General features: G+C 39.7%; 1 protein-coding gene across 26 annotated transcripts in view; it reads right to left on the bottom strand.

The window, feature by feature from the left end:
- Positions 1 to 27614, bottom strand: part of CELF2 (CUGBP Elav-like family member 2) — a 354164-nt gene that overhangs the window by 267406 nt on the left and 59144 nt on the right. For 23 of the 26 annotated variants that reach the window (XM_068908455.1, XM_068907414.1, XM_068909757.1 and 20 more), the window contains one exon: positions 23164 to 23199. The exons of 2 other annotated variants lie outside the window; for them this stretch is intronic. In XM_068908455.1, coding sequence (XP_068764556.1) covers positions 23164 to 23199 — 36 coding nt within the window. Of the gene's footprint in view, positions 1 to 1024; positions 1069 to 23163; positions 23200 to 27614 lie in introns of those variants that run through there. One more of the 26 variants, XM_068908706.1, reaches the window with a different exon arrangement.

The raw sequence follows: 27614 nt of genomic DNA, 5'->3' as shown, positions 1-27614 counted from the left end.
ATTTTACTATAATATTTACATGAAATTCTTGGGAAATGGAAATCACTCAAACTATTTATTTTAGTGGAGCAACAAGGCTTAAGAGCAGTCTGAAGATCTGTCCGGTACAAGGCTTATTATTTCACATAAATGTAATCAGACAGAACAGCTATTAAAGTACGTTACTAAGTACGATGGTTTTATGCAAACGGACTAACTTTATTAGAGGCTCAGCTGAATCAGAGGCCCAGGAACAGCTTAGCTCCAAATTCCCCCAGTTCCTTGGTATCTAACAGTATCTTCAACCCTGCATAAGAGCAGGAAGCGGATGAGCGGTAAGTGGCCACCAACTTTAGGGGAAGGAAATCCATCAAGCACATGAACAGATTTTTCATCTTTTCAACACAAGTGTATTAACTTGCTAAAAGAAGGCAGGTTTGAAAACCCAAATCAAGGAAAACTTAAATGTTTAAAAGTGCTATAACCTCAATATGGTACTGGAGGAAAAAAAAAAAAAAAGAAATCCCTCCCCGTTAACATTGACTATTTCCAGGCTTTTATGAGACAATCTGAGAAGCTTCCTCCCCCAGCGTCTTCTCCGTGTGTACTTTCCAAGCCCAGTTGGGTGCACTTGTTAAATAGTTCCCACCTTTAAAAAGCCAAGCTCCAGAGACCCGTTAAACAGATGAAGTGAAAGATGACAGCCTTAAGTGTGAAATATTAAAAAGCGAAGTTGCACTGTTGACTAGAGAGCGGACAAGAGTTACTCACAAGAAAGGCTAATCCGTTCGGCCCGCTAACGCTACATTTCACATTTGATTAAAAATGTGCCACTCTAAGTACTCGGAAAAGGCTGAAACATGACGGAGTTAGTCCACTCCTGCTCCAGCCACGGTTTTCTGCGAACTTGCTGGCAACTGCCAGAAACATTAATCTTCTTCCCATCCCCTCTCCCCCCACCATTAAATCACTGCCAGGAAAACATTCTCTCCTGTGAAGCCCAGGGGGAAGATGTCCCTGCGGAGAGGGTGTAAGAGACTCTTACATGACTCTCACTAGCTTGTGCGGGTCCATCGGTGGCTCCTAGCCAGGAAAGCAATCTTATAGTCTGCTGATCTGTGAAAGAGTGCTCTGCCGATCGCGAGCCGGCTCCGGTTCCTCTTACAAAAATAAACGCGCTGGTGGCTTTTGGTGGTTGTACTTTACTGGATTCTGTTATTGTTGCGACCACAGAGAGGTAAAAAGATAAAAAAAGAATTATGGAGAAAAAGAAATTTACATATTTGATGCCGTGTACATTCTTAATTCTCTTTTCAGTCCCCTGGTGTTGTAGGACGCTAAATGGGCTGGAAATTTAAATTGGTATGCGGCATCCAGATCAGTGAAAGAAGAAGTGCAGCAGACTAGAAAATGAAAGAGGAAGCCAAAAGGCAAAAAAGTCTGAGCACAGCTGCTGGCATATTTCCCCTTTCTCTGCCCCTGGTTTGCAAGTCCACGCTATTTTCTAATTTGCAAGGAAAGAAATTAACCTGTAACAGAATGCCACAATCTCTGCCACCCAACGGGGGCTGACAGCATTTACGCCTCAGCTAAAATTAATCCTAACTTGTAAATAAGAAGTAGATTCTCTTAATGATATAACGGGACCAGTTCTTTTTCTTGTATGAAGTCTCCTGAGTAAAGGAACGTATTCTACAGCATGAAAGAAACTCTTCCAATACTTGAAATTGTGCTTTTTTCTTTTATTAACAGAGTACCTCTGGGTCACTTTATAATTTAACCCCCCTGTTGCATTTCCCAGGCCTCACATCCTTTAATCTGGCATAATAGTAGGTTCATTTATTGCTAGATAGTGTTGCCTTGATTAGAAAGATATACTCATCTATATTTTAAGTAGCCTAGCTTTACACCGTAGAGGGTGCATCTCAAATCAAGACTGCTTTTACATTTGCTGAGCCCTCACTGGCAACGTCAAGAAGATCTTAATAGGCTGTGGAGACCGCCTTATCCGGAGAGTCCGTCCAGGTAGAAACAAATTGGCAAGACACTTTGAAAAAGCGAATTGCCTGCGTACGTTTTATTGCCCTACTTGTCTTCTACCTGATGCTTCTCTGAAAGGGTGAGATTTTACCATTTTGTAGGTATTTATTTCTTCATGATGTTACTGGCATTTGTATAACTGGGTGCATCCAGGAAGAAAAAAAAAATCCTGTCTCAAGAAAACAAAATTCAAATGAAAGGATCCCACATTCATTCTGGGCTACTTAATGAGAACACCACATTTTTGCCGGTTCTTGGAGCTGGAATAATGTAGCCTGGGGCAGAATCTTCCTCCACTTCACCCTGTTATTTAATTAGGCAAACATTAACAATGGGATCAAAGGGGGAATTGTCTGGGGAATCTCAGAGATGTAAAACACATATCAGAACCGCAAAAATCTCTGTTGCAGGCTTCATGATGCAGCTAAAGGAATAAAGCCTTCCATGAAACCATCCTGAAAAGGCTGGCTTGTGAGAGCTTCTCACTATGAGTATATTTTTAAAATCAGAATGTTTAATAATTGTTTGGGGATCTCTTTGACACAAAGTTATCTCCTGAAGGGATCAGTGACACAGAAATGGGACAAGTTTCACGAGCGTGATTATGAGATCTGGCCCCTTTTGAGCCATGTGTTTTTGTCTGCACTAATACACTGACCACTACAAAGGTCTTGATTTCAGCAGGTACCAAAAGACCTCTCCTTTCTTCCCTAAAAAATTGAATGGCTGTGATTTATATATGAGATCCAGTGACCAAAAGGTAGATTTTTCAGAAGTGCCTGGGTTTCTAAGTCTTCTGGGAGCCTGAAATGTATTTGTACTCTTCAGTATTCGGACTCCTAAATGCGTAAACATTGTTCTGCTATGAAACTAAGTTATTCTGAAAACCATACTAATTCCAGTGCTTGCCTTTTGCTCTGTGAAAGGTAGTTGATACAGGCTCACTGAAGAGGGGACCTTTATTGGGCCATAGTTTAATACAGGTTGTCTGCACACATATATAAACTAAGGTGGTTTGACTTGGAAAAGAACCACCACATGCTTCGGTGTAAGCATCTTTTTGAAACCTTTTTGTCATTACACGTACAAACAGAATATATGTGCAACACCACAGGATAAATTCAGCTGAAGCAGGTTTGACTTTCAAGGTCTGACAAACTAATGAGAAACCTAAAGAGAAACTATGGAGCAAGACTGGGGAGGGGGAGAGAGAAAGTTAACTCCTCTTGATTTGCCATAGTCCTTCTGATGGGTTAAATTCAGCTCATCACAGCCCGTTTTTGTATTTTTAATTTTCAAAGATCAGCAGCGAGTAAAGTTTTGCCTTCTGCTGTGATTGATTTTGTACCACTCGCATTCACAACACCAGTATGCAAAGCTTCATCCATGCATGCTATCATATGAAAAGTAACCCTGTGCATCTCCCTACCCTACCTGGACTGTATCTATCCGTAAAATCTTAGTAGCATCAGTTAGCAATACACATTACATTGCAATACCTGGGATATAATTGGGTTTTTCCATGCTTTTTTTTGTTGCTTAATGATCATTTTGCCCTAGCTTGTTAAGATGATCTATGCATTTATATTCCATAACTCTGTCTTTCAGAGCTATAAAGAGTTCAATTTTGATTTCTTTGAAATCAACTTCACAAAAACTGTTTGACCATAAAAGCTAATTAGTAAAGACTCTCAGTGTTAATCATGTGCAATAGATTATAGTTGAAGGATGCAAAAAGACCATTTCTTCCATAATAACTGCAGCATTTCATCGTCTTAAGATGCATAGCAATGTAAAGGTAATGACATTTTTATTTTATCTTTTTATGATGGGACTCATCAATACCACTATCCATTTTCAGGTTTTTTACTAACATCTGCTTGCAATAGCCAAGTGAAGTCTCCGGAGAATCATATAATCAGTTTCAGATGCTAGTATGTTGCTGAAAATGAAGATTTTTGAGATCCCAAGAAACATTAATGGCATGCAGCCTAATAATACAAACTTTTGCTTTGTCTTTGACTTATTCACAATACAGGCAGTTAAAATGACCTGTTAAAACTGTAAGACAAAGCAGTTTGCTTCATCCTCTGAGGCCAGGGGACTTCTCTGTTCTAAAGCAAGGGTGGCCTCTGAGCCGAAAAGCTCATTTCTCCGTTTGTGCGCCCATTGATGAACCGGCTCTCTAGGGACATTCCAGAAAGAAAAGCCCAAGCAGACACCCCGATACAACTCATGGTCCCCAGGGACAAAGAATTTTAGGCAGGTAACAGTTTCATTAAAGAATAATGCCAGATGGATCATCACACTTCCTGTGGCTTGGCATGACCCTTAGTGACTTAAGGAACTAACATCATCTAGCGGTAGTTGAGCTGAACCCACCCTTCCCATTCAGAAAGACCGGCACAATCTCCATCTGCAGATTTTGGCGACCATCCTCATGCTGGGTGGAGAAAAATCTGAACAGCTTCACTAACCATCATGTGATTCGTGTGTTGCTTGCAATCAGTTCTTCTTATTATGTGACATTTGCCAAGCACCAACAGTGTTCTGCGCTAGCAGGTAAAGGCATGAAGAAAAGGTTCTTGTTACAAAGAGATTGCCATTTAGATACACTGTGTACTGACAAAGGAGAGTGTAATGGGAAGCAAGGAGTGAGCAGAGTAATTGAATGATGCATTTAGGCATACATTTTGTTATCTCTGTGGGGTTTTATGTTTGTTTTCTTCTTGACTTATTGAATTCGGTGTTCATACTTTTCAATCATTCATTAGCTTAAATAGTTCTCTTGTGGTTTGCCTGGATTAGGAAATGAGGCCTGGGACAAGCTAAAACGAAGAAAAAGGTGGGTATTTTGTTAAGCTGAAGCAGCTCGCATTGCTTCTGGAACACCTTTTGCTACCTACTCATTAGCATTTAGCACAGAGCTTCCTGATAGAGACAAGACTCCATCGAATTATCTTATTCATTATACCAGTGAAGCCTTTACAGACAGGACAGTTTGCTGGGGACATTTGAAGTTGACCAGCCAAAACTAAGGGCAACCAAATCATTCAACCCTTGGAATATTTAAAAGAATTTAAGCAAAATCTGTCTAATGCGACAGATGATGGAAAATGAATGATCTTTCTAACATCTGCCAGTCATTAGAAAGCATTCGGTGAGGCAGCACCGATGGAACGCTGATTTTTCTCCTCTATAAGGGATTGAGAGCCAAGTTGGTACCATCCAGCTCGTTGGCTTTAGACCTCTTCAGAGAAGGTGTCTACAGCTGAACCAGTATCTCAGGCCACCTGTGTAGTAATGCCTATTTCTCCCCACTGAGTGGGAAGCAATCCATAACATCTCTTTTGAACAGGTACCTTTGGAGAAGATATTTGGAAAAAAATATTGCAGAAAAGATACTCAAAAATGTGCTGCTTTTCTCTACTGGCCGTAAAGGAAGCACAGAAGGGGTGGCCCAGAGGAGGACATCTGCAGTGATGATACCAATATGCAACCAGAGCGTGTTGTTTAGGATGCATCCAAGGTCTCAATCAACACTCCGTGGGAATCCTAGATCAGCAAGTGTTACAAGCCTAACAAACGCCAGATCTACATAGATCCTTCCCAACGGAGGCATTTGTTACTAATTCAGTAAGTAGGAACCTGGTTATTATTCAATAACCAGCAACCTGTTAATCATAGCATGGTTAAAATATGCAATGTTCAGAATATAGTAGTAATTAAACAAGCGTAAACCATACCAAAATTTTAAGTTTTCTAAAGTGGGTAAATTTACAGATAAACTTTGTTTTAAAATCCTTTCTTTTAAAGGAAGTTAACAAAAAGAAGAGGCTGAGCGTGCAGAGCTAAGATGTTCTGACTGTCTTCCAGCTAGGTCAAGAAAATACATATGATAGTGATTTTATTCCAGTCTATATCACCACAACAGCCTAGAGTAAAACTACTCCTTAGCAAGGCAAGCAACAACTGTTTGCTGCACGGCAGTTTTCTTCGACATCAAGCACAGGAAAAAAATCTATTGAAAAAATCTTGCAGAGATATCCTCAATTAGCAGACAAAGTTGTATCAGTAACTGTGGACATTAAAATTTGGGGAGGGGGTTTGGAGGGGCGCAAATAATCTTCCTATGTGTTTGTCTCTTACCAGTTATAAAAAATAATGTCTCACCAAACTGCCTTTAGTTGGTTCACACTACCCCATTATTGGAATATTATTGCTAAGGAAAATAAAACCTAAATTCTAAAAATACAACCCTGGTGGACATTCAAGCTCTTCAAATGCAGGCCAAGATCTTGTTAATCAATACTATTTCTTCCTGTTAGAGTAGAATTCGATACAACTCTTATATCCTCAGAAACATCAACTCAGCTTCAGTTTTGAATTTTGAATGCTGGCGGTGCCCAAGCTACTTTTTTCACATTACATTCCAGAAGCGAGAAGGTTTTTGGAACAAAACAGGCAATTTAGATTCAGCTTAAAATGGAAGCTGATGAAGTTATCTGCATTTACATTAGACACTGACGTAAACCACAGCATGTAACATTTCTAGTTGCTACACACAAATCTGTCCGGACAGTTGGTGGACTCTCCTGGCCGTACTTTGTTTCAGTGACCAATTATAACTGGCAAGGTGATTGTCAGTGCCTCTTTTATGTGAAGAGGCTCCAAATTAGTGCAAATGGAAAAACAAATAATACTAAAACAGTGTAACTAAAATATAACTGAAAATAATATAATAGCAAATAATACTAAAAAAACTTCTTATACGTTCTTAGATTTAGATTTGGGCTAACAATGTCCTTCCAAATATCCTTGCAATTCTTTGTTTCAGCTACCTCCAGAAGTAAATCAGAAACCACAGATATTAAAACGCGCTTATCCAGAGTGTGAGACCTCTTCTTCGAGAATCAATTTAATTAACTGTGGGGGATTTTTTTAAATCTCATTTCATAACACCTTGTTTTTTCATGAAGAGAAAAAAAAATAACTTGCAAAACAAGTATCCCACATTCTGAAAGCTCTTTTTAGAACATATGGTCTTACCCTTCAGAAATTATGAGTTCTCTTGACACAGGCTGTGACAATCATGTTGCATATGAAGTACTGCTATATTCTAATTACTCAGTTATGCCAGGCTTTTCAACAAAACTTTCCCAGAAGTTCCTGTCACTCAATTTTGAATGTGCATTCAGAGATTTGAAGCTTTAATGAGCCTTGATCAAGTTAAGGAACGGCCCCACCCAGCCTGTGAAGACAATCTCTGGGAGCGATGCTAAGTGTTTTGGCAAGACCTGAAATAGTCAGCCTCAGGCAATGAATAACAAGTCTAAGCCAACTACCAGAGAATTCAGAAAGCTTCTGCCTAGAAACAAAAGTCTCCCATGAAAATGAAAGCCACACGCTCCCGTCTCCGGGGAAGAGATGGCTGCATTGCATAAAGCTTTGAGAAACGAGAGCCGAGCCAGACTGGAAGCGCCGTATGGTATTACAGACTCTGCTTGCATTTCCTCCACACCTTTCTATAAAAGGAATCGTTATTGACATTATGTTAATACGCTTCGTCCGGGGTCATCCAATAGTCTCTCGACTTAATAATGGAGTGAATCTGGCTAGTGTATTAGCTAATCTCTGGCCAGGAATGGGCTGGTGCCCATGCCAGTAGCATTTTAAATTTTGTGTATCCGTACAAACTCGGAAAATTTAGTCTGAATGGAATTTGCATTTCTTTTGGATCAATTTTGTACTATTGCAAATACCACCTTTTACAGGATGTGCTTGGTCACTTTTTAATGCCTAAGAGCGCAATTTCTGATTTTGCCAGTTCTCTCTCTCTCTTTGCCCTTCCCTTTTGAAAAATCCCAAACCTCATCTCCCAGAGAAGTACAGAAAAAATAAGTTTACAGTGGCAAGCTCAGATGGCTCATGGAATAGAATAGCACAGCAAACAGAGCTACGTTAAACCTATACATTACCTAAGTGAAATGTAAATAGAGGTTAGGGCCGGGCATATGAAGAAGGGAATATCGTATTCCATTACACCAGAGAGTCTAAAAACATGCCTCTGTGCACGGACTGTGAACCAGCCCGTGGACAGGAGCCGCAGAAAATGGCAAAATTTTCAGCTGCTCTCCAGATGTCATTGCAGCAAACTGGGCTCACAAACAGGAGCTATTGGTGGGTCAGCAGCCTCTGAACCTCCAGCTCCAAGAGAGGGAAGTATATCCTCAGACCGCACCAAACAAATTAGCACAGAAATAAGTCCAGCCTGTGGCCAGATACTGGCTGCTTGTACGTTGTTTGCCAAAAATCACCACGCCGGTGGGTCTTGAAGTTGTTACAGCAATTTCCCCATATATTATTACAACAAAGTGAGAGTCATAACCCCAGTCTTACTAAAATGATGGCAGAGACTATAGTGAAACTCACCCCCCTTAGCTTTGTCCGTTTGCAGGGTGGACTTTTACATGGGATCCCTTTTGCCTAGGTCCCCTCCATGGTCACTAGCAAGAAGCAAACAGTTTGAGAGCATGATTCATCCCCTTCTAATAGAGATCTGTGAAGGACACTCAGATGAATCCCTTCCCTGACAATGTAATAACCTGCTTCAAAACAAAATCTGAATAGAGAACACGAAAGCCAGCAAGGAGACAAAATTTACCATGTATTTCCAATATAAATGAGGAAGTTTAGATTTTCAGTTCCCTACTAAAAGGTTTGGAATTTATAATTAAAATTGTGATTACATGTATTTCCCCTCAGTTTTTTCCTGTGGACATTTCCCATAGAAAAGTGCAAACAAATGGAAACCGCTGCTCATAGATGCTCAGGAAAGTGAAAAAGCATCTTTTAGGGCAACCATTTTATATAAAACACAATAGAAAGGATACACGGAAACTAAGAAGCATACACTACAGAGAACTCCGCTTCCAGACCTCGCTTACAGTTTGGGTTAACATGGTCCTGGCAGCTTCAAGAGCTGGGCCACGTGTGGGTTCTGCACATCTGAGCGCGCCCAAGGGGCAGCTTGGCTAAAGCAGTGCAGTCTGCCCGAATAGCTGGTCCTCTGAGAGACAGTCATGAGCCAACCGAATGCATCCTGGTTCACCAACGACCTCCCTAAGGCCTAATACCCGGCTGAGCTCCTTCAGTGCACGAATGTAGTGATTTGGGAGGAGGAGACTATAAAATTTGTTCCTAGCAAATAGCTTTCCTCTACCATCAAAAGTGCATTCAGTATGTAAAAGTAAATGCACTTTCTTTACACATATTTTTTCTTCTCAGTGTAGAACTGTTGTTTTTTTTTTTTTTTTCCTGCATACACATACTTCTCCAGCCTTGTACAGGAAATTCCTATCAGCTGAACAGTGTCATATGGTTGCCCTCCTTTTCCACATCAGTCACGGGAGCGCAAGTCACGGGGTATAGCATCAATCCACACAGCCTTTGTCCAAGCCTATGAGATTCACACAATTCTGCAAGAGAGAAATCGCTTCAAAGCAAAGCAAAGCAAAGCAAACTCTATGATGTGCCGCGTTCCTTTGATACCCTCCATCAGTCCAGCAACATTTAGATTAAACATATTGCATGTAGCCACAAAAGAACATACTTTAAATAGGAGTCTTCTTGCAAACTCGTAAACATGGTTAAGTGTCAATAATACCTCCCTTCAAGCTCTTTTTTGAAACAGCTGCTGCCACTGTGATAGACCATCTGCATCTAGGGACGTAGGATAGCAGATATCTCCAGATTCGCTTTGCTTAATAGGTAGGTAAGCAGTGACAATAAAAACCAGCAAGAGTTTGGCAGCAAGAGATGCTCATGTGTCTGTGTTCCCACCCTTCTAGCTCCTATGGCTAGTTCCAAACTCTTGTTGATGAACTGGACCTGAAGTAGGTTAAGTCAAATGTTACCCGGGTAGAGATTGCTGACAGCTGCCCTGATGCTTGTGAAAACATTTCCATAAGTACCAGAAAGATGTAGTCTCGCTCAACCGTTCTCTTTTTATTCTTTAAAATAGGTTTGGCTTCATTGTTTAATATAAAGCTCAGTCATTCGCACCATCTGAAGGTGGATCTCAGAAGGTCTAAATTCTCAAGTTCAGAAAGGAAGTTCACCCCCTGGATTTTGATGCAGGGCACGGCAACATGCTGGTTTCACGGAGAGCGTGGCACGGATGAGCCTGAGGAAAGGAAAGGCCCGGGATGTGTAGACAAGTGCTTGTTGTATGGGCAGCAGGAGGCAGCTCCAAGCGTGGGAGGTGAGAGAAGGCATAAAGCTGGGAGTGGGAGAAGGGTACAAAGAAAAGTCAGTTCTGAGAGAGGAGAGCGAGGAACAGAAGGAATATCACAGTGTGTGGGATGAGATGAGAACAGCAATGTAGGTTTTTAAGAGAACTTTAAAACAATTATAGGTTTTTACCATGGGAGGTTCTGTTTGACTAGTGCTCGCTTCCCGTTACGTGCCTGGAATTGAAGCATTCTTTGAAAGAGCATGCTCATACTCTGCTATACTTTCAATTAACATTTCATTTAAATGCTTTAAGATGCTTTCTAGACATATTAATGCCTTTCTGATGAAATCTAGAATATAATTTACACATCTAAGCCACATTTGCACTCAATAACCAGAAAGCTTTCCAGCATGGAGCGTGCCATCAATAGCCCGTCTTACTAGTGTCTTGTTGAATTTCCCTAGCTGCTGCATTCACTTCAGATTCAGAAGGCTACAGATTTTGCTGAAAGAAAGGAGGCAGCGATATCATCGAAGATCAGGTGTTTCTTCTGAATCTTAACTTGATATATCACGAAGTATGATTTTAAGTCGTATGCATACTTTAGCCATAACTTGGGCATTATCCTCAGGACCTTTAAGAGAGGCACAAGCATATGTTTTTGGTTTAATATTGTTTCCGGTTTAAATAAAAAAAAAAAAGAAGACGAAAAAGTGTTAATACCCTTCATACAAATGGAGCACAAAACATCAGTATCTTTCTACGGTACATCCGCATGCTTCCCGGGGGGATTTTTCATTATAAAAAACATATCTCAGTTATCAAGTTGCAGTATCATAAAACACATATGGGATATGTGATAAAACTCTTTTTTTTCTGGCAGGGAACACTGGTGAGAAAGAGATTGGTGGCCGCAGCAGATTTTGGGGGAAAGCACGTTTTGAGAATTTCCGAATGTAAAAAGGACGAGGAACGACGGGCTAGACAAACAAAGATGACTGGTGCATGGTACGCCTGCAAGGAGCAGCCCACTGGGTAGCACTGCATCAGCAGAGCCGCTTGCAGAAAGGTCACCCTGCAACTGCCTCTAGTTAGTCTGAAAGGCTCTTAGACTAGAGGATTAATACTGAAGGTGGGCTTGGTGAAGGGTTTGGGTTTTATTCATCTTTTGGGTTTTTTTTTTTAGGGGGGGTGTGGAGGGGTAAGATTGCTCTGAACAGTTTTAATTTTTCTTAGCTGAGAGTTGATACTTCACCATAAGATTTACAGAAGCTATAAATCTCATAAGCCTTTGGAGGGTCACAAAAGTCCAGCTGTGATAAATGCAGCATACAGGAAACAAGAAAAAGAGGAATTTTTTTCCTTCTTTATTTATTGGTAATCAGATTTGTGACCTCCGGCCGTAATTCCTTAAAGCTGTGTCCTGTCTCACAAAATGAAGCTAATCCAAAGTTACATTTACCAAAAGAAGTAAGATTTTGGTTTGGCCACATTGTCTACAGTTTTCAGAAGAAAACGGAATGTCTATATATCTCAAAAAGGTAGAACATCAAGAATTAGAAAAGTCTTGAAAACCATACAAGTTTTTAGAGGATATAAAGCATCTTCTTATTGCTGTGAAAAGAGGTTTGGGTAGGGGGAGATAAGATTTTTCTTGTGGATATTTATTTCCATAGCTCCTACTTTAGACTTTAAAAGGAGCTGGTACCTAGTACGCGTCAGACTGAAAGCTTCAACAGACGAGTCATTGGCTTCCTCCCGAATAACAGCTCTTATGCTGCTATAAAGATATACAGTTCCTGGCACGCATTTTGTATTACCCCAAAACCATTACCCACACCCAACAGCATTCTACAAATTAATAAAATATCACCTATTCAAGGCCCAAATTGAAAAACATACATTAGAGCAGCAAGCCAAATGTGACAGTAGGAATTTCTATATCTGCCCAACCTCTGAATTTTTCAAATGAGTTGATATCTAAAAATGCCTGCTATGTCCCTGGCATTGTGAGACAAATTCAGGATGGGAAATTATTTCCCATTTATGTCACACTGCCTGATGGAAGTGCTGAGGAAAGTCAATCACTCTCAAGGTAAAAGGGAAGCTAGAAAAAATGAGGCAGATTCCCTCGTTGACTTGCTCTAACTTGCACAGAACTAGAAGAAAGAAGAGCTAACAAAGTTATTCAAAGTCCTTAAGGTAACTTTTTATTTAGTTTTTTAATCTCCTTGAATGCTTGCCTTTCATCCGTCTCACTACTTTTACAGCCAAACTTTGAGCAACTGATCTAAAAAGCCCTGCATTAATTCTACGTGGATCAGACAGTGGAGAAGGACTTGGGGTTGTGGCAAGAATTCATGCATAGCTCAGCCCAATCAATATCCCCTTTAAACCACATCACTCTTTTCCTCCTTGCAAGTTTTCAAAGTTGCTGCTATAACTGAATCTTTTTCTCCTATGATTTCTTCTCCCAATTCTGCATGCACAGTATTACCCGGAGGTCTCTTTTTTTTCCCTCTGCTCCAGCCACTGCACTGTTATTTCCACAGACTTCTTCCATAATGCAGAAAAAAAAAAAAAATCACTGTTGCATCATTTCCAGAAAAGAAAGCTAAAATGAAATGCCAATTAAAACTTTCTGCTGCTGTACATTCATAAGGGATGGATAAGCTCCTTGCAAGTAGTGAGTAGCCTGTCAAACACAGAGCTCTGGGCAGAACCTCACAGCTCTTCCGAAAAATAGGTCACAAGGAAGAGGGGTTGGGGGAAATCAAGAAATAAAGCCCCTTCATCGTTAATCATTTTTGGAATCTTTACCTCAGCTGGGACGCTCAAGGTTGTGCATCCGGTTTCTTTGATTGCCACCTTCTTGCCCCACTTTGGCCACCTGGCACGGGAGCTGCGGGAGCCGCCGCAGACCCAGGAGCTGGCTGCCACTCGCAGTCCCGAGATCCTCGGGGATTCGCAGTGCAATATCGATGTTGCTCTTAGAGAAATTACTCAGTAGGATTTCTTGGCTCAGCAAAACAGGCGTTTGGTTGTATGCGCTGTGTGTGCATGCCTTAACAAGTACTTAAAGTTTTTCTACTTCTGTTCCTTTGTGGAAACAGCTATCCTTAACTGCTTTAGGAATATTGATGGGCATTTTCTATTTAACTTAAAGAGGAATTAGTACTTTGCATATAATAAGGTTTCTTAGGAGCTGGATTCCCCTTCTCTGCTATAAATTCAAAAATAAAACAAAATGAACTCTATGCTTTAAATAAAAATCCAAGTAAGTAACAGGTGGTTTTTTAGTAACATGATCACTTTTATTATTACATTCTGAATATTCAGTGCTAGCAGCAACTGACTTTTCTCTTGAATGACTTTCTAAATTCAACAGCTTTATCCAAGATATCTCTGTTTATTTCTGCAAAGGCAGGACTGGGGAGAAGCAGTGCTATTTCTGTAATGTTTTATTTTATTTATTCTCAATGAAAATGAGAAGGTCTTTTTTACAGCTGCACAGTCTGTAATGTCAGCTCCAAGCAATCAGCTAAAAAAAAAAAAACCCAGTCACTTTGCAGGTTTAAAAAAAAAAAGGGAAAAGAAAAAGAAAAAAGAAAAGAAGAAATCAATTCATGTTGTCACAGTCTATCTAGAGTCATATTGTCTCAGCCATTGATACAGAATGAGAACATCTGGGGATTCAATTACTCATGACATGAATAATAATATTTCATTTTTGTTAAATAAAACTTTTTAGCTGCAGGAACTTCAGCTTACGGCCCACGTGATCTGGGAGTGAAAACTAACCCCAACTGAAGAATGAGAGGCCAAAGTCCTTGGGCTCAACTGTTAGCGCAGGTGCACCTCTACCCTGCAGCAGCAGATCTTAATAATGAAAATATTTTTGAAAGTCTACTTACAAGACGGGCTACTGAGCTCCAACCCTTACCAGATTTTATAACCGTCACAACCACCTTCGCACTAGTCACTTGAATTAATAGCCTGGTTTGGAAAGGGGTTGCACGCCAGCCATTTGAACTCAAGGCAGTGGCACTGGCAGTTGTCCAGCATTTAGGATTAACTCAAGCCACCTATCTAAATAGCTCTAGGAGCCAGTAGGCCTTTATTTTAGTCTTCTACTTCATGAGGACTCTCAGCTCATACCTTTCAAGAGGATGTTACCAAACCCAGTTTGATACAAAACAGAGTTTTCAATGTGTGTATTCTTATTTTTTCTTAATCAGGAAGAGGTGTCTACAGCCTTCGTAACCACATTAGTATTGAATCAAATGATACTCATTTTCCAGCAATGAGTGAGCAGCGATACCCATGCTAAAATTGCACCGCCATGTGCAGTCACTCTGGGACAACGATCCTGCTGGTATCAAGTTAAGCACGTAACAGGGCAAGAGGACTATCCAAAAAGCTCAGAGACCAAAGACTCAGAAGGGGCTGAAAGGCAGTTCTCTATTTTCGTTTGTTAGATAAAACCTTCCTCTTGTTTTCCTGCCTCCTTTCTCCATGTACATTCTTTAAGGCTGGAGTACGGCAAACTGACGAGCTTTGCATCCGCTCTACCACATGGCTTTGCTGTGGCTTAAATGTTCCCTGCAGAAAATGGTGTGAATGCTGCAAAAATTGCACAAGTCTGAATGAAAAATATATTCCATTACAGTTCAGCTAAGAGAAGCGCAGTGTTTGCACTTTGCTATTGTGGAAGTGCTGCGTATGGCACAACTCGCAAAATGCATTGGGAAAATATACACAGAAAGTGGGGTAGGTCCTCAGTGGCTCTAAACTGGCAAAAACTCCTCACTAGTAACAGAATTATGGCACCCCTTGAGACATCAGGCTCAAACACGTGAGTTTTGGGCACACAGTCTTCCCTTGCTGACCAGAGAAAACTTTTGGGACTGCTTCCTTATAATGTCAAGGTACAGATGTTAAAACTCTGCATCGTCTCACAGGAGCAATCGCAAGTCAGCACCCTCAAAAGATAAGAAACAGTCACCAATTACTGCTTGAAGGTCTCGTGTCTGGTTTTATGTAAGGCATCTAGTCCCACTGTGACCATTGCCTTTTAAAAATGTTTAACATTTATGGACTCCAGTAAAAATGTTTTTAATATAACACAGATGAATATAAGCTGTTAACCTTTAACACTGGGGATCGTGTTAGCGAAATAGTTAGAGAGGAAAAAGAAAATGTAAGAATTGTCAAAGATTTGCTTATAATTCATAGCAAATCTTTTGGAATCATTCAAATACTTTGAATTTTTGTCAATTTTCACCAGCTGTTATTCCGTAACTAAGGGTGATGGTCATAAGGCAGGAAACACTGAAGAGAGGACTAGGCTGGAGTCTCTGCTGTACTAGGAGTACCAGTGCTGGTTTCATTACACTGTCCCATCAATCTTGCTACTGCTCTTCTGGGACCAATTCTAAGGAACACACATAAAAACTGCTGTGTATCAGCAGATCATTTCTAACTGTTTATAAAACATGTGATATAAAACTCTGCATCAATCACTTGCCAACCTCTGCCTTAGCATAGATACTAAGATGAGAAAGCTTCTCAGCTCTACCAGGTTAACAAAACTCTCCTACACCTAAGTTGCCAGGATCCTTCTCCAGAGGCAGATACGTGTACACATTTTTTCCCTTGAATTGTATTTACATCTGAACTTATTCCCACAAGTTTCATCCCTTGCACTGACTTCCTAAATAACATTATTTTGATGATCTTAAGTGTTAAAATACTTAAGCAAAGTATACAAACAAACCACTAACTCGGAGCACAAGTATTTCTACTGTGAACTAGAGTGAGGATTTGTAAAGGATTTGTATTTCAAGACGATCTCTTGTCCTGTTTCTTACACTTGGAACGACCTCTCAAAACCCATCTGTGATGGCTCCTTCCCATATCTTCATTCAAATTGCTCTTCAAAGGCTCATTTTTTGAGTAAAGCTAAGAAATACTATTCGTGCGCCACTCAACTGTTCTCCCAGACCAATGTAAATTTAACTTCAACCAGTAAGATATTGCAGCACTTTTAAGCGGTACAGATAATGAACCTGAATAACTGCTCAGTCTTATTAGTGTAGCCCTCATATACATTCCTTTCTTCTTCAAGCCCTGCTGCTTAGCATTCGTACCGCCTGATTTGAGACTAAAATTAGATCACAGGAATGCGTGGTTTTTACAAGAGGTCTTTTATTTGTTCCATAAAGTATTTAGCACTCTTTAGGCACTGTATAAATACAAATAATCACGATCTTGGAATTCACCTTCAGGAATGGAAATGAAGAGATCCAAGTCCTTTCATTTCTGCTGCACATTATCATCAGTGGGCACGTCTGGATGGCAAAGCTTTGTAAGACAAGTAAAAAAGATGCAAGTCGGACAAAGGTGAATAAGGAAAAAAAGGAATATATCTCTAGTTTTAGAATTTTACAACATGGATTAAAAATAAAAGCCCTACCAGACTTTTAAGAAAAAGGTCTTCTGTCAAATTCAGTAATGTTTGAGAGAGATGACAACAACTGCTGGTGAAAAACTGGTTGTGAGTTCAAAAGCCAGGTCACCGAATGAAATCACTTACGCTTATTTTAAGATTCAAAGGCTCCTTAAATTAGGAGACATTTCAAGACTAAAAGGAACCATTTCTGAGGACCCTGCACTGTGAGAACAGTTACCTGCCTTCTGGGTCAGAGCTGTATCAAGTCCAACGATCATTTTTGTCCAACTCCCCCCCTTCCTCCTAGAGTCTATATTTAGGACTTTAAGTACCAAATATCGAAAGTTTTTTTGAGGTTAAGCATGCCAACGTCCTCAAAACTCCAGGAGGCATCTGCTTAAGTTGTTTGGCACTTTAACACTTATAAAACGCAGTCGGCTAGGATTCACTTTAAATTAAAGCTATCATCAAGTGAAACAGCTAGTCTATGCTATTCACCACAGCTCCTCTTTCATGCAATGGAGGAAGAAAAACAATTCCCCAAGGTTATTCACCCTATCCTCACAAAATGCACCCATTTTCCCTAATTTCTCCCTTACTTCTTTAGACCAAGGACTTTTGTGATAGCTGAATTTAAGCAACGTGAATCCTATCTTTGATGTCCTAGCAATTTTTGAATGCAACAGTCATCACTAAGCACATATGGGCAATCACATCTCCACCCTTTAGACTCCTCTTAAGATTTTAAAAATATCTCTTTAGAGAGGGATCAGATTGCATGTAAGTGTATTTTAAGATTAACAGCAGCTGTAAAAAATATTAAGTGATGTAAAACAAAAATGCATTCCAATCGTTATTAGCAGAAATAACTCCATGTCACATTGTAAGGGTGTTGAAGCTCTACTTAGAGAAAATAAAAATCAGAATAGCAAAGGGATAACTCATGCGTAGTTTGCTCAAAAATCGGATTCACTTACACTAACATCACACCAGTTACTATCCCAAATAATTACTATTTATATTACAGCACTTCAGAAAGACGAAACAACAGGAGGACATTCTTGTCCAACCCATATAACGGACAACAGGCAGTGCTGCTTGCACCACAGGAAAAAAACTCAAAAGGTTAGAAGAAAGAAAATATTATTTAGAAACAAGCATCTGAGAGAGAAAGGTGAAACATTTTTTGTTTGTTTATGGAGTGATTAGTTAATTTTGTGTCTCAATTTAAAATAACGATTTTCCTCCAAAAATGGCAGCCATTCAAATTATGAATATCCTGCTCTTTCAGATAATTCACTTGAGAATATTTAAGTGTGGAGGGCTAGAGACTTTTTCTTTTCTTTTTAACAGTGTGGTTTCACACAAGATACGAGACGACACAGTTTACAGCTCTGGATAGCTGAGTATGGCTTGACATTCAAGTGATTTTAATGTTATCAGGTATCATTGACTGCCACCCTCGATGAAAACTTCTTTTGACCTACTATTTATCTGCCTCTAAATGCAAGTGAGGTTGGAGAAGGGATTTGGAGGTAGGAAGCATAATCTCTCTAATTAGAAGAGACGGCTGCAAACGGACTAGTCCAAACCCCTGAGTTATATAAGGGGGCATAAAATGTCAGTAAATCCTGTACTGAGGTAAGAAAAATTCAGTGCAGTAGACTGGGAGACACACATATGGTGGAGAAAAGGGTGTTCAAATCTGACAAAGCAGGACAGGTGACACAAGAGGACGTTCACAGTTTGCGAAACACTAATAAAGGTAAAACCGGGCGATTTCACAAACTGCTTGGCAGAAGACCTCAACCAGAAGGAGACCAGAAGGGCAAACACCAAAGCTAATCCCAGCTCCCTCCTTCCCCGCCAAACAAGGAGAGCAATATGGGTGTCAAGTAGCACCCATAATACTTTTAGAAAAAAAATCCCTTTCATTGTACAGTAATTAAAATCTTCATGGATGCTTTATTAATTCCCCCTGCAGAACCACATAGACTTTATAAATCATCCATGCGCTTGCAAGTAGTTACTTGGGTTAGGCTGTCAAGACAGAAATGATTCAAAATCTTGTGTACTTAGCACCTCGGAAGACATATCATTCCCTAACACAATGGTATGAGAAAGACTGCTGACAGTTAGCGATCAAGAGATTTCATTTTGCTTGTCATATGGTGGGTTGTCAATTCTTCTCTTCCCTTTAGATAAAAGCTTAGTTGCATTAGATTTAAATAATGGTGAAGTTGCACGCTAACATTTTTCAAAAGTACCAAAGTGACTTCAGTACTTAAATTCTATTTGCAAAATGATGTTGCCACACAGGAACATAAGTCGCTACAGTAAATGCAGCTTAGACACTGTTAAAGAAATTTATGGAAGAAGAAGGGAGGAAAACCAAACCAAAAGGGCTTAAAATTTGTCTCCTGCTCCAGACGCCCGGCTTAAAGTCCACGTAGTTTGCAAATTACTGTCATAAGACAAAGCAAGGATGCAGCGTTACAATTTAAACGTACCTTTCATTTTGTTCTATCACTGTATCCTTACCCTTATATTTTATTGCAGATTTCCTCTTGTCCTTCTAAAAAAGTTTCTAGGTGACACTTTAAAAGGCCTTTACCTCAAAACGTAAGTTAGGCTAAAGTTTTAAGCAGAGGCTCCAGAGACCTTTTTTCAGTCTTTCTATGAACTTTTCAGTTTTTCTACCTACTTAAATCATTCCCTTGTTTTTTTTTTTTCCAAACACTAACAACAACCTATTAGAAGAGGAAGTGACCATTGAAACCTCCCTCCCCCAGGTGAAATATAAAATTGAGCTACTACATAAAAGATGAAAAATAAAACAAATTGTATTTCTGCTACTGTTACCAATCTGGCATTAGGCAAATGCATAATCCATGCGGCTATTTTATTTTCAAAATATTTGTTGCTCTTTAAATATAAAGCAACTTTTGCAGAAACAAAGAGGAGAGACTCGAGACTGAAATCACTCCTTGGCTATTGCAGCCGCGTATTTTCTCCTGTCGCCTTCAGACACAGTCTCCCTTGTGCCTGCAAGACTTTGCGCCATGCACGAGCCACCGTGCAAAACCCCGTCTCCTGGGACCGACACTGCCCCAGCGCTGGCTTCGCTCAGATGCCAACAGCAAACTACAAAAAGGCTGGCTGCAACTTCAGGTAGTGGCTTTTAGGAGCTTGCCTTCGTTGATTAATTGTTCTGCAGCACATTCAAATTGTGGATTTCTCAAGTAAGGCTACACATGCTTTCAACGCTTTCATTTTGATCCGTTATTTCAGGGAGCACGTATATAATGTGGAGAGCAAATACGGTTTGAAACAGGGCTGCCATAGCAGCTATAGAACATCTAAAAGGAAAAAAAAAATAGGCCAGACCTTTATTAAATTTTAAAGTATGCCTTCGCTACACTCTTGTAAGATCCAAATAGGGTATTCAAATCTCTAGAGATCACTAGTATAATTTCTTTATCATGTTCCATTTAAAATTTAATTATGTAGTCTACAACAAGAAGTATTTGAGTACTCTAAATAGGTCACGCAATGAACAACTTAATAATACTATAAAGTTTTCCTTGTGAAGATCTTTTCTTTGATGTGCTGTTACACACAGAAAACCTTTCCTCGAAAAAACAATATGCATTCATACATATAATAACAGCATTTAATATAAAAATTGTGAAGCTTCTTTGTCATGTTTTAAGTTTAAATTTTCAATTCCTTCTCTAACCTGGGCTCCCTAAAATCATCAGAAATAGCTGGGACAGTAAAACTGACGCAATAGAATCATGCAGCGTATTTTTATATCTTTCTACAGGCAAAGTTTATCTATAAGGTTTCCTCCTAAATGACATCCTCCGGCTCAGGTTTTTCTGCCTTTGCCTATCAGTAAAATTTATTATTCAGTGGCAAAAAGTAAGATTATTTCTTCTTCTTCTTAAAAACCATCATTAGGGAACAATCAACAGTATTTGAGGGAAAGTGACTATATTAAAAGCTTCCATTTATCAAAACACTTTGTTATATTTGCCTTTAAAAGATGCATATTGGAGTCTCTCTTTCAGGAGAAGAGAAAATATTCCCCCCTCTAACTTTTGCCTCTTTACACAGCTTTCTGGGAACAAATCCTTAATTTCCCTTCTGTAATCCAACTATGTAAAATTCAGAAGTTTGGGTCCTCCCTTTTTTTTTTTTTTTTTAAATGACAACAAACCTGGGGGAAAAAACCTAGAGTGACCAGGGCTGAAATCACCCTGACATCACGACAAAATACTCCGATACAGAAACATCTGCTCACGCTTGCCTAGGTTGCAACGAAGACCCTTTGGCCAGGTGCAGCAACGTTGAACAGGGGTTGACCAAGCCAAGCCACAAATACATCCGCGAGCTGCTGCACCCGGAGAAACACCACTACGTCTGCCTGTACAAATGAGATTTACTTTTCTACAATTACACGGCGGTTTCAGTTTGTTTTCCCGCCCCGTTAGGCGAAACACAACTAGCGCAGTAACTACAGGAAAGCGGTGCTCAGTTTTATCGTTTTGCGGTGCGGCACCCGAAATTGTATACGATATAAAGCAGCTTGAGGGCGGGCTGGGGGGGATGACGACATCAGACTGTTTCAGGCTTATGAATTAATAACAGCAAAACGGTTCACTTGGAGTTGGAGCAAAGAACATAAAATGAATAGATTAATACATCACAACCTAAAATTAGGAACCCGAAGGAGCTGCTCGCGTAGAGAAACACGAGAACAGGTGAGTCCCAGAGAAGGCTTGAGGACTAGCCAGCCTGCACGCAGCTGTAAACCTTGGTTTTAAATGGAGACAAGATCATTGGTTTTAATATTTATAGCACAATTACAATGTCTTGTACACATTGCTTGTATAATGTGATTTTTACCTGCGACATCTTGCCACAGTCGAAATTAAAGCCTTGCGGTAATAATTCAAAAAGCACATTTAGGCGATCATTAACGGCAAGTGTGAAACTGGATGTTTATTCAAGCACCTGCATCTCTCATTTTAACTTTAATTTGAAGTAGAATTCATTTTTGCAGTACACGGACAGCATGTTTCCAGTATATTAGTCATATAATATCCAACCAATTAGTGGCACGCAGTCAAACTGGAAATACTTTAGCATTAAAAACAGAGAAAGATACAGCTAAGCAGCCGTATCTACATTCCTAATCAAGGAGACAGCTGTGCTATTGACTCTCTATTTTCACTTTTTTAGGTATGCAGAATTGTAATTTTTTGCACCTGGGATGGATGAAATCTTTTAAGTGTCAGGTGAGCCTGACCACTGGCCAACAAACAATTTCAAACGCTTGGCAGCCTTTCACTAGCGTATTTCATTGCCCAAATGAGGATATCAAGTGATGGGAAACCTTAAAAAGATAGGTGTGCAATGAATGAATTGATATAAATCTAACCAGATTGTACCTAAAAAAACCAAGATGGTACATGACCAAGGAAAAAAAACATCACATATAGTCAAAATATACACTTTTACAGCCTATCAATATAAAAAAACTAATGAACGTACTCCCCACGCACCACGGAGAAAGCTGGATAGACAATTTTTCTCTGCCTTAGACACACAAACAACTGTATTATCATGTTTAGAGAAAACTGATTTTCTTGTTGAAATATTCTTTTGGCATTATATGTCATAGGAACTCCAACACTGGTATTAATCAGTGGATAACAAAACCCCCAAACCTCTAATCTCGTTAAAACCTCATGCACTTCAGAGAGCAAAACGGGTGGCCAGAGCTGCATAAGGCACAAGAGCCACCATTTTTCTTGCTCACAAGGCATCTCCGCAAAGTCACAGGTTACCATATGAGAGTTGGGTTTTCTTTTTCCTTCTCTCCCCTCTCTTCTTTATCTGCCTGATTACAGCATTTTTGGGTAACCTCGAAGTAGGCAGGTCTCTCTTCCAAACCTCCGTCACAGCCTGGAAGCCGTGTCTAGCTCTACGATTTTATGGAAAGCTTTCTCCCCGTTGGAGAACCTGCTCTAAGTTCTTCTGCTTTCCAAACGAAAATCCCTTCAGAATTCAGCATTTTCACTTCACCCTCCGTGTTCCCCTCTCCTCAGCCCTCAGGTAAAATTTAAAGCAAAAGCAAAGCCACCTGCAACATCTATAATCGCACAGCTGGACGAAAGCCGCATCTGGGATGTTGCTTTCCAGGTATGCAATTGTGCTAAGCCTCCGAACGACTTAAACGTGCTGCTTTAAACTTTGGTTGCTCCAGCATTTCACAGATGTTTTACTCTCTATGGCAGGCAGGATATGCCCTGCCCTCCCTGCAGGCCCAAATCGCAATATCCCAGCAGTTTTTCTCATGAAAAGATCATGCTCTGGCTCAAAAGGTCATGCTTCTTCCAGCAAGTTGCAGACACAGATCGAGAGATTGGCTTTAGAGCAACTTGCTTACCTTGGTAATGCTCCAGATAGCTCTGTGGCGGACTCTCTGAAAGACACAAAGCATGGAAAAATGAGTTTGTGTTTAAAGGAGCTGTAATATTTTAGCAACAGAGACCCTTATACTACTTGTATTTTCTGTAAGTGCAGAAGCACATATACCATTTTATATGCAGATGTGTCATTCGCAGTCGTGGTGTGCACGTGAGCGGACACACATGGACGTAATAAACAGATGATGGAGAGTGATCCAAAGCTTTCATCAGAATAAAGTTCTCAATTACTTACTTTCTCAATTACTCATTTTTTAAACATAAAATTATCACTGCTTCAAATGCCAGCACTGCACGATCCTACATAGCTAAAATGTAGCACTGGGCCAATTTTCCAGTGGAATAAATTCCCATTTTTAGTGCTTGAGAAACACAAAGACGTTCAACTTAAATTTATAAAAATGTCATGCTCTGAGAAAATGCTAAGTTAGTGTTAAACCTTCTTATCTTGGGTTTTAGGCAACAGTTATTTTCCAGATATGTGGGTTTTGATGCGATTTACAGCTTGAACCTGTTTTATGGGTTTGGAATTTGTTTGGGAGAAACAATGTCAGAGAGTGAAAATGGGCTAAGGTAACCAATATGTCAAGTTAAATCGCAATTAGCTATATTACCACTGCCAGTACACATGACAGAAAATGCATCCCACATCTATCAATCACCACTATGTGTCCTTGCTCCCCTCCCCAGTGCATTTGCCTAGAGCTTATCCACAGATCAAAAATCAGTTAGACAGCAAAAAATCAGTTACTTGGATAGCAAGCAGGCAGTTTCCCTTGCTCTCCCATCTATAACATGGGCAGAAAATAACAATAAACAGGCATAAGGGGTTTATTCTGCTAGACTTGACCAAAGGTCTATCTAATTATACATTTTGCTCCTTAGTCTCCAGTATGGAACCTCTGTCCTATGGCCAAGGTGACTGCGGGAAAGATAGCCAGTTAGTATCTTATTTCCTTCAGCTAAGATTCAAATTGCAATATTTCACATCTATAGCTTCTGAGCTTGTTCTCAGTATAGTACTGTCTTGTCCTAATTTCCAGCTGATGAACAGAAAACCCTTCCATCTCCTTTTACACACAGGTCAAAAAAAAAAAAAATTAAATGACATAACTACATCAAACAGCTCTCAGAAACCTCCCTGCCTTAAACACTGCCCAAACCATCATTCTAGTAATCCTTGAGCAGTGCAGCTATGCCTGTGGGTTTTTGTTACAAGGGTATGAACCTAATAAACACAAAATCAATCTCTGAACCTAATTTCTTTAGGAATCCAAACAAAAAAATTGCTATCTTTGGAAGGCTCTTATAGACCTCTACTATGTACTGTAGCTACTGCATTTGTACCAATAGTTTTCTATAAAATCTGTTTAAGCTATTGACCTCAAATGATACATCGTCAAGTTAACTACCCCTTATACAAAAAAACTCATCAGTTTTACATAGCTCCTTTTTTTTTTATTGAATGTCACAAAAAAAAAAAGAATAGGATGACTTTATTTACCTTCTCATTGCTGCTCATTATCTTACACACCTTTACTAGACCATCTTTTCCCTCCGAATTTGACAAATCTTAATCTCTTTAATCTCTATTTGTGCTTATCCCTAGGCCCACTTAGCTTCTACCATACACTTTTTGCTGTGATAGCTAGAGAGTTATCAAAGTAAAAGCATAATAAGTCAGAGCCCTTCTACAGCTCTAGATCTTCCATGCTCTTTGGCACTAACTGAACTAAGAGCAGCTGTAAGGGTCTTGGTTTTTTAATTATTATTTTGTTAGGTGCCAATGACTCCCAGGCTTTTTCTTTAATGGTTATGTTTGCAATTTTAGGATCCATTCTGGTGTCAGGGAAGATAAAAGGGCACCCCTGAACACGCCCTTCAGGCATCTTTGCATCTTTGTTGATTCTGCATCTATCCTCCATCCGTGCCGTTCAGTTCGCCGGTCGCAGAAGGTTGCCTTAAACCGTCCCAGAGTTTTGCTTCAAAAGACACAGATCAGAACCACGTTCAGTGGTTGTGAAGAGGAATGAATAAATAAAAAGGCTGCTCACGCCCTTCTCTTGCAAGCACCATTCAGAAACAGGTATCTGGAAGTCCTTCAGAAGTCCCAGCTACAGACCGGTCACCAGTTCCCACCCCAAAGTCAACCAGATAAGCATTTAATAGGTGCCGATGACAAACAAAGTCTGTGATATATGTGACAGCACATGTGAGAGGCAGGAGCAGTATGCAGAGAAAGGAAAGAGAAAATGAAATGAAAGTGGCACAAGACAGAATTGGCTTTTACGGGGGACATTTGATACAGTTGTATATTTTATTTTCATTAAAATCTCCTGCATGCTGATATCAAAAGACTTTAGTTTACAAGCTCTATTCATAATTTATACAATTCGAATAATTAACATTTTCTGTAACCTATCAATGAACTTGATCACCAAATGGTTCTAAGAATCAAGAAATTGTTCCCTTCCACCCCCTAATCATAAGCACTTGCGCCTTTCATTGAAATACTGCTTTTTGAGGGAAACAACCTGAACTTTTTAGTAAGGTTCGATATTTCTTCTTCCAAAGGGACTCCCCAGCTTTAAGCCACCTGTCACTGTTCTGATAACAGAATAGTGCAAACCACATCATTTTAGAACAGGAGACCACATTTTACAAAATACCAGTTGCACATCCAGCTTAAAGAGGCAACGAGGCAAATAGCGAGTCGGTTTACTTTGGGAAGCACCAAGGGGAAGAATCTGTGTTAAACTGGAAACACATTGCCATTTTCTGTGCAGAGCAATGAGTGAACTGTGCATCTAAATTTCTAAAGATTTTCATTTTTCTTAAATAACCCACTCTACAAGAGATGCTGGCCATATGAAAACAATTATTAAATAATCGATGTGATGAAAAAAGTCTGAATGTGATGGGAATCGTAACAGAACATGCTGCGTGCCTTTGCCACATACATTTTTAATGTAATTAATTATGTTGTCAGTTTCACATTTGGGCAGATCAAATGCCAATTTTAAGTAAAAACGTGCAAGGTAACGATTTTTGAAGTCCAGGTCAAATTTGAATAGAACTATAAAGCTCGCAAACAAAAGAGAAGAACAAATCAGATTAGTTCCCAGCTATCCAAAGATTTCACTGCTTCTCATCAATTTACTGAACATTTAAAACAGAATAATCTTTCCAAAAACCCTTTAGATTAATAAACAAAAAATATTAACTCTCCTAGAAAACACACACAATTATCCTTGCAACGTCACTGGAAATAAACAGTACTTTGGCTGCTGAAGGTGGTTAATGTCCACTGTAAGTGTCTTATAAATATCAGGAATAGTAACACCACCCTAAATATATTTCATAGGATTAAAAAAAAAAAAATCTTATGGAGCAAATTACTCATCAAGAAAACCCTTAACGTTTATTTACAGATAATGGATACTCATTCTGCAGTATTCAAGAAAGTGAAGTTAGACTTATATGACTAATTTTTATATTCCTGCCACTCCCAAATGATGCACACAGTAAATTATCATTTGTGTTTATTGTATCTACATCAAAAAATAATTTTAAAAAAATCAGTCTTGGATAAAAATGAGAGAAAGATAATACTAAAGGGAAAATGAAAACAAGACCACGTATTTTCATGTCCCGGCTGGGATAATGCAAGGGCAACCTAAAAACAATGAAGATGTGAACCTATGTGCTTTGCCAGGACTGCCCCAAATCCCACTGAATTCAATGACAATGCACCAAAGTGACAGAAACTTCAAGTTAACCTCATGTGAATGAGAAAAAGATATAGGGTCAACGGAGGAAAAAACATACTTTAGCTGGGCCCCCTGCAAAAGCAGGGACGATGCTAAGGACGGCAGAGGACAACACTAAAGAGCTGGAGAAGCCGTTAGGCAGAAGGTGACATTACAAAGCTGTGCACGATCACAGCATTTCCAGGGAGCTCATTTACAATTTCCAAGGTTTTCCCCAAAATGCTGCATTGCCATGTGTGGTGCTCCAAAAGAATCAAACAGCAGGTTTTCAAGTCATTCAATGAATCTGTCAGGAGCTTTGATCTGCTGAAGAGGCTCTGCATCCTCCAGAGAAGGATAAGTAGCTCTTCTCGGAAAGCAGAGAGCCAGGGTAGGGGAACGAAGTACCACGCGCACACACACACACACACACACACACACACACAATGAAATTTCTCTCCACAGGCTGAGAAATCCTTGTTGTAGGATCAGAGTAGGATGTGTGCACATCCGTGTACCAAAGCAGAGAAGTATAAATATTTTAGTCACAACCTCACATCGAAGTGGAAGTGGGAAGATTTGCATAAAGAGCAGCTAAACAGACTCACTGCTTAATAGTTTTGTTTAAAGAAAGTTGTTCAGAAGAACTCTTCATACTGTTT

Source organism: Struthio camelus, chromosome 1, assembly GCF_040807025.1.
Source record: "Struthio camelus isolate bStrCam1 chromosome 1, bStrCam1.hap1, whole genome shotgun sequence".
Classification (NCBI taxonomy): domain Eukaryota; kingdom Metazoa; phylum Chordata; class Aves; order Struthioniformes; family Struthionidae; genus Struthio; species Struthio camelus.
This window is presented reverse-complemented; position numbering and strand designations above follow the sequence as displayed.